At 37.6% G+C, this 15,284-nt stretch overlaps 1 protein-coding gene across 1 annotated transcript; it reads left to right on the top strand.

Annotated features, from left to right (window-relative positions):
• The first annotated feature begins 671 nt into the window (after positions 1–671).
• LOC104157149 (neurexin-3-beta) lies at positions 672–9,716 on the top strand. The gene is made up of 2 exons (XM_009698818.1): positions 672–948; positions 8,143–9,716. The coding sequence occupies exon 2, from the start codon at positions 8,283–8,285 to the stop codon at positions 9,066–9,068; it is 786 nt and encodes a 261-aa protein (XP_009697120.1). The 5' UTR covers positions 672–948; positions 8,143–8,282; the 3' UTR covers positions 9,069–9,716.
• Positions 9,717–15,284: the final 5,568 nt, after the last annotated feature.

The following is a 15,284-nucleotide window of genomic DNA, read 5'->3' as shown; positions in this document are numbered from 1 at the left end:
TTAGGGAAAAGTTTTAACTGTTTTTATAATTTGAGAACCTTTAATAAAAATGTAAATATTAATTCTATAATTATTAATTTTTTGTAACTTGCATGTTGAAGAAGTTGCAGCTTAGGGTTTGTGAGATTGTCAATGTTAGAGTTCTGTTCTTTCTTTTTGTTGATGGGCATGAATATGCTCATTTGTTTTTGTATATTGCCCATCCCTTCCTTACAGCCAGAAGCTCTAATGCTGCTAGATCACTCCGTACCGCCCTTACATGGACATGGCAACTGACTTACACATTCACTCCCATCATCTTCATCTCCTGTGTAGTACACTCATAGATTTTTACACTCCCACACCATCCACCCTAGGCATTTTTTCTTCCCATAAGTTTCCCTCCACCACCCCTTTCTTTAGCATTGTTAAAATTTTATGTGCAGTCATCCATTCCTTAAAACACACACACACAAAAATTATAGAAAAAAAGAAAATGTTTAAAAAAATATATATCAAATTGACCAAAAAGGCAAAAAAGCAACAAACTTTGCTTTTCAAAAAACATTATATATGTAGATATGCAAACAAGCAAAAGTAAATTCTATAAAATGTACAGGATTTTTCAACTGTAATATGTTAACAACTTTACATAAGATAAAAAAATACAACCAAAAAACAGCAGAAAAAAAAACAAGTTCAAATTTGTTAAGGTGCAAGATTTTTTTCTTTTCATGTTATGTGGTGTGGTTGTATGTGTTGTTGCCTCCCTGTATCGCCCTTTGTTGTAAAACAATTATATTAAAAAAGAAATAATAAACATTTTGCTAAAAAAGTTTTTAAGAAACAACAACGAAAAAAGCAAGTTACAAGTATGTGGCAATGCTACTTGTCCAAGAGCATTCTTACACAACTTTCTTTTATAAATTTTTTCTTTCATGCCAAAAAACATGCGGGCAATTTGTTGATGTAAGTTGACTGTTATGAAATCAATGTGGTATGCTTTCTAAATATTTTTATGTATTTTTGATGACTTTTTTTTAGAGGAAATAATGCTTTTGATTTTCATCATTTTTTTCAGTTCTCGTAGGTTTTAATCTTTCTTTTGCTGATGAAGTGAATGACTTGCTATGTTTTTCCTTTTTCTGACCTTGTTGCTGTGGCATCTTTATTTTCTAGTATATGGTTTTGTTTTAGGAAAAATGTATAAGTTCATTTATTTATTTTCTTATCAGTTTGTATTTGCCTTTATGTTATGTGCTCTTTGTATATTGTCGATTTACCAGACTGTATTGTGCATAGGAGCGGGTGAAGGAGCCTGTGGTAGTTTGCTCCTATTCAGTCCCTCGCTAGAGCTTTCTTTCCTCTTTCCCATTCCCAAAATGAATCACCAGTAATGCTACTTTCTTTCATGCTACTTATATTGTACGTAGCCTGGTGGTGTAGCCTTCGTGACAGGTAAAAAATGATGAGACTGAGCTCTCAGGGTCTTCCTACTGCAGATCTATGTCATTCCTACTTTATTCCCATTAAAGTGTTTTATTTCTGTCAGTTTTCTTCATTGCTGATTATCTGCCTGATATCCAGTCTAAGTGATACTCTCAAGTGTACTCTTACCAGGTAAACCCACTCATCATATTATGACTAGTATCAGGCTTGCTAATACCATCCAAAAATGGTACATTTGACAGACACTTTTCTACTGAAAGTCACGTCCTGAACCTCTAAAATTTCCTTGCTTCAAAAAACATTTGGATTAATTTCTTTAAAAAAACAATTAATAAAACTAAGAAAAAGCTGTACTTCCTTATAAGCACATATGTTTTTGTCATTCCTGCAGAGTAATGCTGTGCTCAGTAGGTATCTTAGGTTCAACTGTCAAGTCCCTTGAACGACTGATGCTGAAAACAGAACAAGTAATTATGCTGGGTAGGAAGCTGTCACTAATTAATCATAAAAGTTTAAAATAATGATGGGAGATGGAAGAGGGTATGTTTCAATTGGTTCAGAGCAGCTCTGTGTTTAGGCACCAAAATAATTTTTTGCTCTAGAATCCTGCCTGCAGACATGATGTCAGGTCCTCTCTGGAAGGTATTAATATCTCTTTCACTGAAACTGCACAAAGGTGACCAAGAATTTACAGCAGTGAAACACAGCCCAGCATTAACATGGGATTCATGACCTCAAACTCTGTACCTTCCTGTTGATCATGAGCCATGTATTAGGAAGCACTACAATAATTAATGTCTTTTAATATAGTTTGTCAGGCTTAGGAAATTCTTTTCAACCAACTCCACCAGAAGAAGTATAGTTTTATCTAATCACTTTGAGGACTATGTATTCTCTGAAAGGAAAAAGAAATATTTCAGATGAAAAGTTGCAGTATTCCATTGTGGAAATTATGTTTTTCTCTCTACTACTGACTGTCAATTGCAATTACATCAGACTGCAAAGAGTAGAAAATATTAAGAATGTTCATCTACTAGGTTTCACATTATCATCATCTTTCCTGTGAATCAGGGGCTATGTTCTGAATAATTTCCCCTTTTTATCCTCAGAGGACTCAAGGGAGAATTAACTAAAACACCATTAGACTGAAATTTATGAACTCAGTCATTTAATAAGGAATCATTGTGTTGATACAGAGAGGGAAAAGGTAAGGAATTATTTTCTGTGGCAAGTATTTCATACTGAAAGTGGAGTCAATCTTCAGAGGAAAAGCATGAGAATAAAATAAAAATTACAAACTTTGGATGCAGAATATGACATGCCTGCAGAAATGGATGAGTTGTATAGCCTTTATGGATGGCATTTAAAAGCTCTTCAACCACAGCTGGAAAAGAGAAAGACAATGAGGGTGTGTCCCTTATCGTCATCAGAAGATGAATCTTTCAGGCTTCATTTTTGTGTGCCTTTTATCCTGTATCAGTATGATGCCTGAGACTCCAGTGAAGCAGTTGTGGCTCTAAAGATGAAAGCTGGTGACTGCTAGAGTTTTTCAGGTTTGGTTTGTTTTTTTTTTCCTTTTTGGTGCCGTCTGCATTCATGACTTGTCCACAACATCCTCACAGTTCATAAGGCTTCTATTAAATTTTTAACACTCTGTCTTTTCCAGTGGCAGAGAACTCTTACTGGAGATCAGCCCCAGAGGTATGAATTATATATTTATAAATACACTCATAAAGCAAAAAGCAGGGCAGCTCCAAGGCTAAAGTAGACCTTTTGTATCCCAAATGATCTTGGTAGTTTAAAGAAAAGCACAGTTCCATGAAAATAGTCTATATGCTAGATTTAAAGGCTAACTTTTAAGGAATATATGCACACTGTATTTGTATTGTGAAATGAGAAGGCCAAGCAGAGCACTGGGCTGCTCGGTATAAGGTTTCCCACCTCACGGACCTCAGTTCTCTCAGTACTGCTTCCAGTTTGCTGTTCAGTAATTTTTTTGCAACTGTACTGCTGATGGGCAAACTAGTTTTGCATCTATAAACCATTTTATCTGTTTCCCTTTTGTTTAATTCTTTGGCTTTGTGTTTCAACAGAAGCTTTTTTAAAAACATATTTCTGTTTGGGAAACATCTATTCCCTGCTTAGGGGAGAAAGCACAGAGTAGGTGAAAAATAAATCTGGAAAACCCTTGTGAAATCTTTGGATTGCTAAAGTAATCCTGAACTTGCAGCATACCAGTGAACACTGTTAATTGATGCTTAACAGCCAACAGAAAAAAAGGGGGAAAGAAACCTGTACTTACCAGGAAAGAGCCCATATTATCCACAAACAGAATCTAAGTCTCATATGAATATTTGTTTTAAAGCCATGGCCCAAATTGTGTGGCAGCCTTGCCTTTTTTTTTAAGCACGGAACAATTTGGAAATTAAAACTAAGTTTTATTCAAGGCTGCAAAGTGTTAATTTTACGATTGAAAAAATGGTAGACATTGTAAGAAAATAAAAACTTCAGGTAGGAAAATAGGAACATAAAATCTGTCTCAAATGTATTTCCCTTCCAAATTGTCGTGTAAGGTTTTTCAGGCGCTCCTCTTTAGCTTTTTCTAAAGATCCAAATCTTTAAGGCACTTGCCTTCTACAGCAAACCTTTCAGCATCCAAATCCCATGTAAGATATTCTTGGCAACTGAGTGGCACTTTGTCTTTTAAATCTGTCAGTGCTCACCTTTAAACCAACTTGGGGCACTGGGCAAAGGGCACCACTTCTCCGTCAAAGGACCACTGGCTCTAGGCAGCTTCCTGCTGCCTCAGCTGTCATGTTGTGAAAGATGGTTCCCCCTACACGCACACTTATCATCTGCCTGTCATCAGACTCCCCCTTGTGTCGCTTACAAGTAGAAATGTAGTACCAGTAACAGAGTTGTTTGCAGGTATGATATGAAAGTTTGCACTTGCTTCCCTCCGTAGATATTGGTGATCACATTTCTCACACTTTCTTGGGAGCTTTTCAGAATTTACATTCCCTAGTATCCTTAAATAACACATTTCTTTTAGATGGAGTGGCATTTTTATCATGCCATTTTAAAGGATGTTTTAACTCCTCTATAAATCATGTACCCCAAGAAGTATTCATTGTGCTTGCATCCTGTTAGACCTACAACTTCTAGCTTGCTGTGAGTTTTGCATAGATGCCTAACATACTAATAAAACACAAGCCAGATTTGATGACTGGAGTGCTTTTTCTGAGTTACCTTCTCCCACACAGCTTTTTTTCAGTCTCAGTTTCTTCCATTGCAGACAGAAAGAAAAATCAGAAATTCAAAGCATCATGACCACCCTTACAGTCATGTCCCTGGTACTCCCCAAAAGTATGTTGTCCTAAGTAAATGTAACAGATAAACTCCATGATGGAGAAGTGATTCCTAATGAAGAACCTTTAACAGTCTCTCTATTTCTTTAGTATGCAGGTAAACATAGTATGGATCATTGGACAATTTGGAATAAAACTAGAGATGAGATTAAATAATTGTATGAAAAATCAAAGTTAATCCAGTCTTCCTAGTATGAAAGTTATTTCTCTGCTCACATACATTGTGAGATTAAAACTTTCTAAAACTCTTTCCTGATTCTGTCCTATTGTCTTCCATCCAACAGACTTGCTGGAATCAAAAAGCTCCCATCTGCTCTCCATCACTTATATGAAACCCCACTTACCATAGCAACTTTATCAACTTTTCTTAAAATTTTTGAAACACCATGATTGTTTCTATAGTTGCAGTAGTCTTGATCATTGGCCCAAGTCCTCAACAGCAACAAAAACTGTAGAACTATGACCAAGTTTTAAAGGCAAGGGTTACTGGGGCAAAAGAAAGGTCTTCATATTAAATGTAAGATATTTTTGAGTCCTTCAAGAAAATTAATTGTTAATAGTACCAAAAGAATTTCTATGCAAGAAAACTGCTGAAAATATTGCTCCAGTGGGTGGCAGATCAACTGCATACTAAAGCTGTGTGCCAGTGTAATAGATTTTAAGAACAAAGGCACTTCAAAGCTCTAGATGAGCAATTAAAAGCAGCCAAACTGATTTTTTTCCAATTGGGTGTCGCAGATGGTGAATGAAAATCACAGATGAACACTACTTTTTAACAGCAAAACTCTGATCTTAAAAAAAATCATTTAAAGGGACACTACCTATCCCTGACTTTCTGGAACTTAAATCCCCACTTATGCAGTTTATTTAAGTAATGCACACTTAAATGCTATTATATTCATTTTTTCCCAAACTCACAGATGATCTTTCCCTCTAATGCATACTTCAAGTTTATCCTGAGACCACCTGTTTGCATAGATTATAGATGCTCTACTCTAGCCATGAATAGGGCTTCTGGACATATATAAATCATATTATATGCTCTAGTTTCTACATTGCACAGAAAGCACCTCAGATGCATGAGAACAAAATGCCATGTAGCCATTTGACAGACTACACTTTCTGCTTTTTACATAATTTTTTTGAAGATACGTAGTTTAAAGAGACTGATATTCTTTTACACATATGATACTTATTTCTTTGGCTGCTACCCAGTAACAAAAGTGGTATGGACATGCTGAGGAAACTCAGAAAACTAAACAATATATTCAGATTGACCTTTTTTATCTTAGCTTAAAACTAACTTTGCATGAAAGTATGCAAATTATCACATTTCTTATTTTGCCCTAATTTCTACCCTGGTACCTCTGAGATAAATCTGACTGTTTCAATTGATTAAACTGTGTCACCACTTAGTTTCTCATTAAGGATAAGAATAAGCCATATTACTAGTTCAGCTATCTAGATTTAATCAAACTGTTAAGTACCTTTTTCAGTATATTGCTATCTTCAATATGTAATTTGTTCAAATATATCAGTCTGCAAATATATTTAGAAGAGATTATGATTTTAGACCATATTCTTTATAGAACTCCCATGGACATTGCTGGCAGTGTTCAATGCGAAACAAGTTCATATAATATATAGTGTAGACAGGAGAGAGGAGAATTTTGACCCTGATGTTGTTCAGCATTGTAACAATGCCAAACTGTTCATTAGCAGTTATTAATATGTAAGTAAAAGCCAGAATTATTTATTTATTTAGAAGCTATAATTCCTTTTGCATATCTTTCCTTAAGCAATAGTGAGTATGAATCAAAATTTCCCATGCATTAGAAATACTTCTTACTGAGTTGCACTCGTTCCAACAAATCTAGATGACTACTCATGGTGTCAGATGAACTCTTCAGTTTATATTTAAAGCAGCTAACTTAACTGGCTAGCTGAACAAAAATTACCCAAGGGAGAATTTACGCACAAACTTTCAAAAGCAATATGACTGACCCTAAAAAAGTTTCAGCAACCCGTATGTCAGCAGAAGACTATGTAATCTGAACTAAATTAATTAGATAAACTATTTATGCCTCCACATGAAAATAAAACAGTGGAGTGTTTATTACCCATAGGCTCAAAAGCAAAAGTACCATCATATTAGAATATATAGACAAAACAGGACTACTACCCTAAAAGTAGCAATACTGCTTCTCAGAAACCAAATCTTAGAAATAATGTACTGATTTTCTTGTTTCAATTGCAGCTTATACTATGGTGAGGTACAAATGTTATAGGTATAGCTTTGGTGTTCTATTTCAAGAGTAGACCGTAAGTCTACCTCATTCTTAGTTCTCTGTAGGCTGGTAGCCATCATGTTAGGAAAAGGTAGTGTTGTTCACAGCTATCTGCATATGAAGAAGTAACATTAAGTGTGAAGACAGCTTTTGCAGTACACTCTTGGGATCAAGTGCTAATTTGGGTCATCAGAGTCCTTATTCAGTTATATCATCAATCACAATAAAGTCTATCTTAATTTTTCATCAAATTATAGTAAAAGAATATCAAGAAGAACCGAAGATGAAGATAGTATGGCATTAGTAGCCCAAAAGATGCAAGGAAAGGGTCATCCTAGTGTCAAACAGGAGGGTAAAGAAAGATTAAAAACAGCTGAACAAGCATTGAGTAGCTGTACCTTCATGGACCCCAGTAAGTACTTGGTTCTTATTCCATCCCTCACTTTCATGAACTTTCCCACAATTTAAAAACCAGGCAACAATCAAGAAGAAATGGAGGAATGCAAAAGGCCTTAGGGAAAGGCCTTATAAACTGCTATGGAAGGTGAGCAGACTTGAATGGCAGAAAAGAAATACCAATGTTATTTTAGGAAAAGAATCAGAGGAGGAAAAACTGGCAAGATTAGTGGTAAAGTCCATCTAGGAGACCATTGCTCTATGGAAGTCTAAAATAATTCATTTTAACAGTCTTGTAACCAAATGCTTAAGAAAGATCACTACCAAAAATTGATGTCCACAGAGTCACTTGAGAGTATCTTCAAAAATAAAAAACTTTGGGTCCCAAAATTTCAGAATGTTTCACTGTACATACCTAGCCTAGGCTGAAAAAGGGGGGAAATGGAACATGCAGTTTACCAGTGTCAAAGCAGAGCGGGAGGGAAGAATGAAAGGCACCCCCAGGAAAGTATGTTGCTAGTGTAGTTAGAGCGAGAAACCTGATCCCTGACACTTCTTTGTAATGCCCAAATCCTCTCTGGTCCTTGAGTTAAGTGAATTTAAAATGGTGCATTGTGTCATTAAAATGTACTAATCTTCTTTTTTTCTTTTTTCCATCCCAGGAGGTGAATTAGTTATCCCTCTACTTGTAGAAGACCCTTTAGATATCCCTCCTATTGCTACTCGTGCACCTTTCATTACACTTCCCCCTACCTTTCGCCCCCTCCTCACCATTATTGAGACCACCAAAGATTCCCTGTCCATGACCTCTGAGGCGGGGTTACCTTGCTTGTCGGACCAAGGCAGCGATGGTTGTGATGATGATGGCTTGGTGATATCTGGGTATGGCTCAGGGGAAACCTTTGACTCTAACCTACCCCCTACTGATGATGAAGATTTTTACACCACCTTCTCCTTGGTAACAGATAAGAGTCTTTCCACTTCCATCTTCGAAGGTGGCTACAAAGCACACGCACCCAAGTGGGAATCCAAGGACTTTAGACCTAACAAAGTCTCCGAAACTGGTAGGACTACTACCACGTCTTTGTCCCCTGAGCTGATCCGCTCCACAGCTTCGTCCTCGACTGGGATGGTGCCCAAATTGCCAGCCGGCAAAATGAATAACCGTGAGCTCAAACCCCAGCCTGACATAGTCTTGCTTCCGTTGCCCACTGCCTATGAGCTAGACAGCACAAAGCTGAAGAGCCCGCTAATCACTTCCCCCATGTTCCGTAATGTGCCCACAGCAAACCCCACGGAGCCAGGAATCAGACGGGTTCCGGGGGCCTCAGAGGTGGTCCGTGAGTCGAGCAGCACAACGGGGATGGTCGTCGGCATTGTGGCTGCTGCCGCCCTCTGCATCCTCATCCTCCTGTATGCCATGTACAAGTACAGGAACAGGGACGAGGGGTCCTATCAGGTGGACGAGACGCGGAACTACATCAGCAACTCAGCCCAGAGCAACGGCACGCTCATGAAGGAGAAGCAGCAGAGCTCAAAGAGCGGCCACAAGAAACAGAAAAACAAGGACAAAGAGTATTATGTGTAAAAAAGAATACTTATTTATATATAAATATATAAATACTTAATGAGATTTAACTGAAATATCAGAACCATTGCAGCGAATGAGATTGGGAGATATCATTTGTGGGAAAAAGTATTGGGAAAAAAATTTCAGCAGTGACTGTTATTGTCTCAGTCATCGCTTGGAGTTGGCAAACTCTGCCCTAATGTATTATAAAGCACACTTAGCGTTCTGGAGATGGCGCGCACAGCTCTGCCCTGTTAGTGAACTTGGACGTCTCCAAATCTCCTCCTCCGCTGAACTTTCTGCAAAGGTAGACGACTTCATGGCTTACTTGTTTCATATCTCCAAGTGAGTCTTTAACAATGTTCGTGATCCCTGACTGTATCAATAATTTTTCAGTTTACTTATTTAAAAAAAAAAAAAAGGAAGGAAAAAGAAAAAAATGCAAACATTATTAAACAACAAAAAAATATTGAACAAACTGATCTGGCCGTGTCCAGCATACATATAATTTTTCGAGATTGGAGGAGGGGAATAAATGATTTTGGAGATTGTTGGTTTTTTTGGTTTGGTTTGGGTTTGTTTCTTAGGTTGTTTTTTGTTTGGTTTGGGTTTTGGGTTTTTTTGTTAGTTTTTGGTGTGGGAGGGAAGGGTGGAGAGGAACAGTGTGGGGGGTGAACCAGGACATGAGTTGAGAAGAAATCTCGGAAAAAAAAAAAAACATAATAAATAAAGAGAGACTATTGCCATATATGAACTCAAAAGCTACCCATGGTGTTTACTCTGCATATCTGGTTGTGTTGTCTCTAGAATCTGTCGTCTTGCAGTAAGTTGTTTGCTAACAACACAGTGAAAGTGTCTGATGGGTGGTGCTGAAGAAAAGTATCATGGAAAGCTGGTTCCCTTGGATCTGGCTCCAGTATTTGCAATTGAACTGGAGAATACATGGGTTTGGGTCTGTTCTGATCAGTCATTGGCTGTATTTGAGGATATCACTTAGTATGCAGTAGCCCAGCCAAACTATGGTTAAAGGGATTTGAAGATTCAAAAAAGAATGCTTAAAAAATGGTTAACCATTCTGAGCTGAATAAACCATGCAAAAATAAAGGAGCCTTCCCCTGGGTTCTGGTTCTGTGACTGCAATGCATGCAAAAAATAATAATAAATCAGTTTAATAAAGAGATCAGAAAGGCACCACTGGAGTTCAACTTGTGACGAGACCCATAAATGTCAGAAAAGCTAAACACTTGTAAAAGAATGCAAAATACATAGGGTTTTTTGACATAAAACTGTTTTTCATATGTAATATTTTAATTTTGTAGCTTGACATTTCAGATCATCTCTGTCTTTCCATTTGCCCTATTCTCCCTTTTCCTTCTCTTTTATATAAAAGAAAATAAAGCTGCTGTGACACACAAAAAATAATAAAGAAAAAGGAATTTAATAATATAATATATATACACACAGATATATTTATCATGGTATGTTTGACGGGACGACTGGAACAGAAACTCTGTTATGGTCTTAATGTGGAATGAGAATGTTCTTGAAGAACAAAGTAAAATGAAACAGACAACAAAAGCAAACCTTAAAATGTGAAGAGAGTGTGTGTTTTAGCTTTGTCACAGTTACCTGTGTCAAAAAAAAAAAAAAATCTGAAATTTTGTTTACATATTTTAATACTATTTTTTTTGCTAGTATAATTTCTATATGGATACCCTGATGGTGTATATACTGTTTTATGGTTAAATTGGGAATGTCTTTTGGTTTTATTTAACTTATTTAATTTGGTTGTTTGGTTTCTACATTTTCCCAGTTATTATGAAAAGGATTATCTTCTTACTGTACAGAACAATAGCCAGGTGTTTTGACGGCCATGCCTATCATGTGCAAAAAAGCAAATGAGGGAGAGAGAGACAGAGAGGAAAACAACAAAAAACAAGATGGATTGAGAACTCTGAAATATCAGAAATGTACACTTTTTCTGTATACGGATGAAAACTAATCAGCTGTTTAGGTTTAGAAATCTACTCTTGCTGGTGTTTATAAGTCGCATGAATATTTGACTTTGAAGAAGTGTCATCAAATACACACACGCACATGGGAACTTAAATTCAAAAAAACAGCCTTCTCAGACATTTAGAGAAGATGCTTTCATGTTAACAAATATTTTCAGTGCGTGTATGTGTGCGTGTGTGTGGTGCGTGTGCGTGTATGCAAGGTTGAGCTTTTTTTTCCTTTTTTATTTTTTATACTAAAAAGAAAAAAAAAGACAGGTTTTAAAAAGGTATGAAAGCACGATTTTAGATGACTTCACTGGCCGAAACTATATAAAGTTGATTATATCTTGATGTCTGTAAAAGATTGCTGTTCTTGGAGTCTTGGGGTCTTGTGAAATGATTTCCTGCTTTCTTTCTTCCTTTCCTTTTTGCTTTCCTTTTTTAAGTTAAGAGAAAAAGATTTACACTTTCCTTTTTTTGTGTAAGTTTCTATTGGACAGTTTTTGGGAACATGTGCATTTCTGTATGTGGGCTTCTACCATATCCCTGTTGCTTTATGGACAACCTTAAGAACTTTTATTTGAGTTATAGTGATGTTATTGCTTTTTTTCCCTTTCTTTTTGTTCTTCCTTTTTGATTATTTTTCTTTTCTTATTTGCATTTTGTTTAAAGATATGCTTAGCAATAAAATGTTCTTCCCAAAGCCCTGGGTGTTGCTGGATTTTTATTTCTGAAAGACTTCAAGGAAATTCCAGACCTTTAAAGGTGAAAAGTAGTCTGTGGAGCACGTATTCCCCATCCCATGGGAGTGTCTAGCCACCAGATTACAAAATCATGTTCATGTTTGCATTCTTTTGTTACTCTGATGAATCTTAATTCTTTCCTTTTCAGGGCCATAACTTTAACTGGAGTGTGTGGTCTACGTCACACCACTCCCAACCCCTTGTCCTCCACGACCACGGTGAGGTAAAGATGGTTTTCAATGGTCTCAGATAAAAGCATATCTAGGACATTGACTTAGTATGCCCTTTCTACTGTGCTCCCTGTTTTCAGTGTCCCTTTGAAGCATGTAGCTCTTCCCATGACATTTATGGGATTCTGGATTCCTCTTCTGTGGCCAGGAGTCTTATGTTTGATGTGCTGCAGCAGCTCAATCCTTTTGAGGATTTGACTAGCCAATTTGTTACAGAAAAGTGTTCACATCATTTTATATGAGGAGTTAACAAGTCCTCTGAATTTATCTATGGCTTTCCATGCACTACCTGAGGAACATAGTGGCCATTTTGCAAAATTGCCAATACCCTGTCTTTCTTTAGCAAGTTGTAGGGAACCTCAATTCAGAGTAGCAGGTTTTTTTAAAATTGGATTTTCCCAAGCTACCTGCAAGATTTCACTATTTAGAGGCATCTGGAGGTCAGCCAAATGAGTGTTTCACAGCCCTTTCATTTTTCAACCAAGGATGACTTCACTTTTTTTCCACCCCCAGGCAAAATCCACAGCTCTTTTGAACAGTGTTTTCCGCAGATTTCATTTACAATCAAATTCGACTCAGGATAAACTGATTGTTCAGGTATTCCTTGTGATTTTCTACGTTGTTTTTGCTCACATGTTTGCATGGGTGAGAATATGTATATGTATGTACATGTGAGGGTTTTTTTTTTAATTTTAGCATTTCCAGTTCTTTGTGAATCATGTTCTAACACCTTGTAGATCCTCACAAGTATCAAAACCACAGGTTCTGGTCTAAACTCCACTCTTATTCCCTCCCCAAATCATTAAATTCCTGAGTGATGACTGGTATCTAATATTCCCAGTACTAGAGCAATCAGCTGGCGTATGGGAGATCTCAGTCTGAACTTAATTGTCTCTTATAATATTGCAGAAAATTTCCTTATCACCAAGCAGTTGGTGTTCTGAGAAAAGCACTTTTTTTTTTTCAGTGCTTTTCTCAAAACTTGTTGTACTTCATGTCATTATGAAACATTATGTGAAGCAAGAAATTTCAACCTGATTTACCCTAACCCTCTGGCTCTAGTCACTCTTTTTTTAATTTCTCTGTAACCTAATGACCATTTTAGGCTAAATGAAGTGTCAGAAAGGAGATTTCATTGTTGCCCAAAAGGCTTGGGATTATTGTGTGCCTTTGGCTGATCACAGAATTGTTGAGATTGAAAGGGACCTCTGGAGATCATCTAATCCAAGCGCTACCTCCCGAAAGCAGGGTCGGCTACAGCAAGTTGCCCAGGACTGTATCCGGTCAGGTTTTGAATATCTCCACATGTAAACTCCACAAGCTCTCTGGACAACCTGTTCTAGTTTGACCACCCTCATTGTAAACAGTTTTTGTTGTGGTTAGGTGAAATTTAATGTTTCTTAATTTGTGCCCATTCCCTCTTACCCTTTTTCTGGGTATCACTGAGAAGAACCTGTCTCCTTCTTCTTTACAACCTCCCTTCAGGTGTTTATATATATATTGATAAGATTCCCCATACGCCTTCTCTTCTCCAGACTGAGCAGTCCCAGCTCTCTCTGTCTCTCCTTGTACAACAGATGCTTCAATCCCTTATTCATCTTCATGGCCCTTTGCTGGACTCACTCCATTATCTGCAAAATCTGGAGCAGACACAATTGCCTTACCACCATCGCTGAGCTAGGGATATAGCTCTTTTCAAGGACCAGGGCTTGGCAGTTGTTGCTTTTCTCGGCGTTGTCTACTTGTCAGCAACATCCCACTTACTGTATCACTTTTTGAAGATCCTCGTCTTAGATACCTAATTCTACTTTTCCCAAAACTGTTCAGCACAGCTCTGCTTACAGCACAGTTGCAGAAGTTCTTTACAAGTGCTGAAACAAGTCACGAAGATCTGAGCACTGATGGACTCTAGCCTTCCCAGTCCTGGTGTTGCAGGAAAGGATGACTGAGGAGCTGCTTCAATGTTGGTTCCTTTTCCAGATATTTCTGTCCATGCCTCTGGACTAGGAGGGAGAGCAGAGATGCTGGTCTTCTCTGCAGTTGCCATGCCTGGCTCTTTTTCTTCTTCAAGAAGTGAGAATATATTGATCAGACAGTTTTGTGATAATGATTTAAAAACAAATATTCCCTCCCTCTCATTTCTATAGTGGAAGTATCTTCAGTCATAAGGTGGTGATGACTCCCAGGGAAGGCAAAGACACATTAATTATAATTAATGGATGTGACACTTGAAGCCAAAGCTAAGCGTGTTACTTTTATGGAGATGTTGTTTTTAAAGCTATCAGTCTGGAAGGGGCGTGCAACATCACAAAGTCCTGTCAGGTGCCCTGTGAGAGCATACAGACACTTACATGCACCTGTTCCCATTTTATTATACATCGTCCCTGGCTACCGAGATTGGCACTCGCTCCCTAGAAGATTTTTCTCATATGGTAGAACAAATCACTGCCTTTCCCTCCCCACATGCAAGCAGTGACAAAGAGATAGAAAGGCAACAAGACTTGCTTTCCAGTTGTCAGTATCACAGGATCTTATTGGGTGAGCAGAGACACTAGCACGTGAAGAAAGACTCTTGCCTGCTGTGCAGCTCCCGGGGGTGGACCTTGGCTGAGCTCTGAGAGCACATTTGCCAAAGTGGTAATGAAGTATTGCAACCAGGTGTCATGATAAATGCAGGAGGTTGGGGCGCATGGTTTTGACTGACTCTTACTCCTCATTGGAGAAAGTTTCCCCACAGTAGCAACATTTGTTGGGTTATTTAAGAAACAAAATTAGAACTTCATATTCAATCTGGTAAAACACTGCTTTACATATCATAAGCTACTGCACACTGGTTTCTCTTCAGGCTATACACATTGCACAGTGGAATATCTCCCGTCTGTCCCCAAATGTTCCTGATAACCCCCTTTCTCTGGAGAGCCTGTTCATCTTGTCTTTCACAGACCAGCAAATATGGTGCTATTCAAGGTAAATTTTCAGTAAATGGTTGATCTACAAGGATTTGATGTTTATAATTTAGGCACATGGATTACAAGAGAGAGGAATAGAGCACACACACACACGAGAGAGATTATGTTGGACTACATATGGCTGAAAAAGAGCTTAATTTTTAAAGGTGTTAAGGTGGCTAATTCTTATTGAAAACTGCAGAAATCAGCTACACAAATACCTTTAAAAATTGAGGCTATTTCAGTGTAGTGGTCAGATAAAGTTAATTAGCTAGTGTTATTTGCTTGGGATCATAGAATCATAGAATCATAGAAT

Source organism: Cariama cristata, unplaced genomic scaffold, assembly GCF_000690535.1.
Source record: "Cariama cristata isolate BGI_N322 unplaced genomic scaffold, ASM69053v1 scaffold34594, whole genome shotgun sequence".
NCBI lineage: Eukaryota > Metazoa > Chordata > Aves > Cariamiformes > Cariamidae > Cariama > Cariama cristata.
This window is presented reverse-complemented; position numbering and strand designations above follow the sequence as displayed.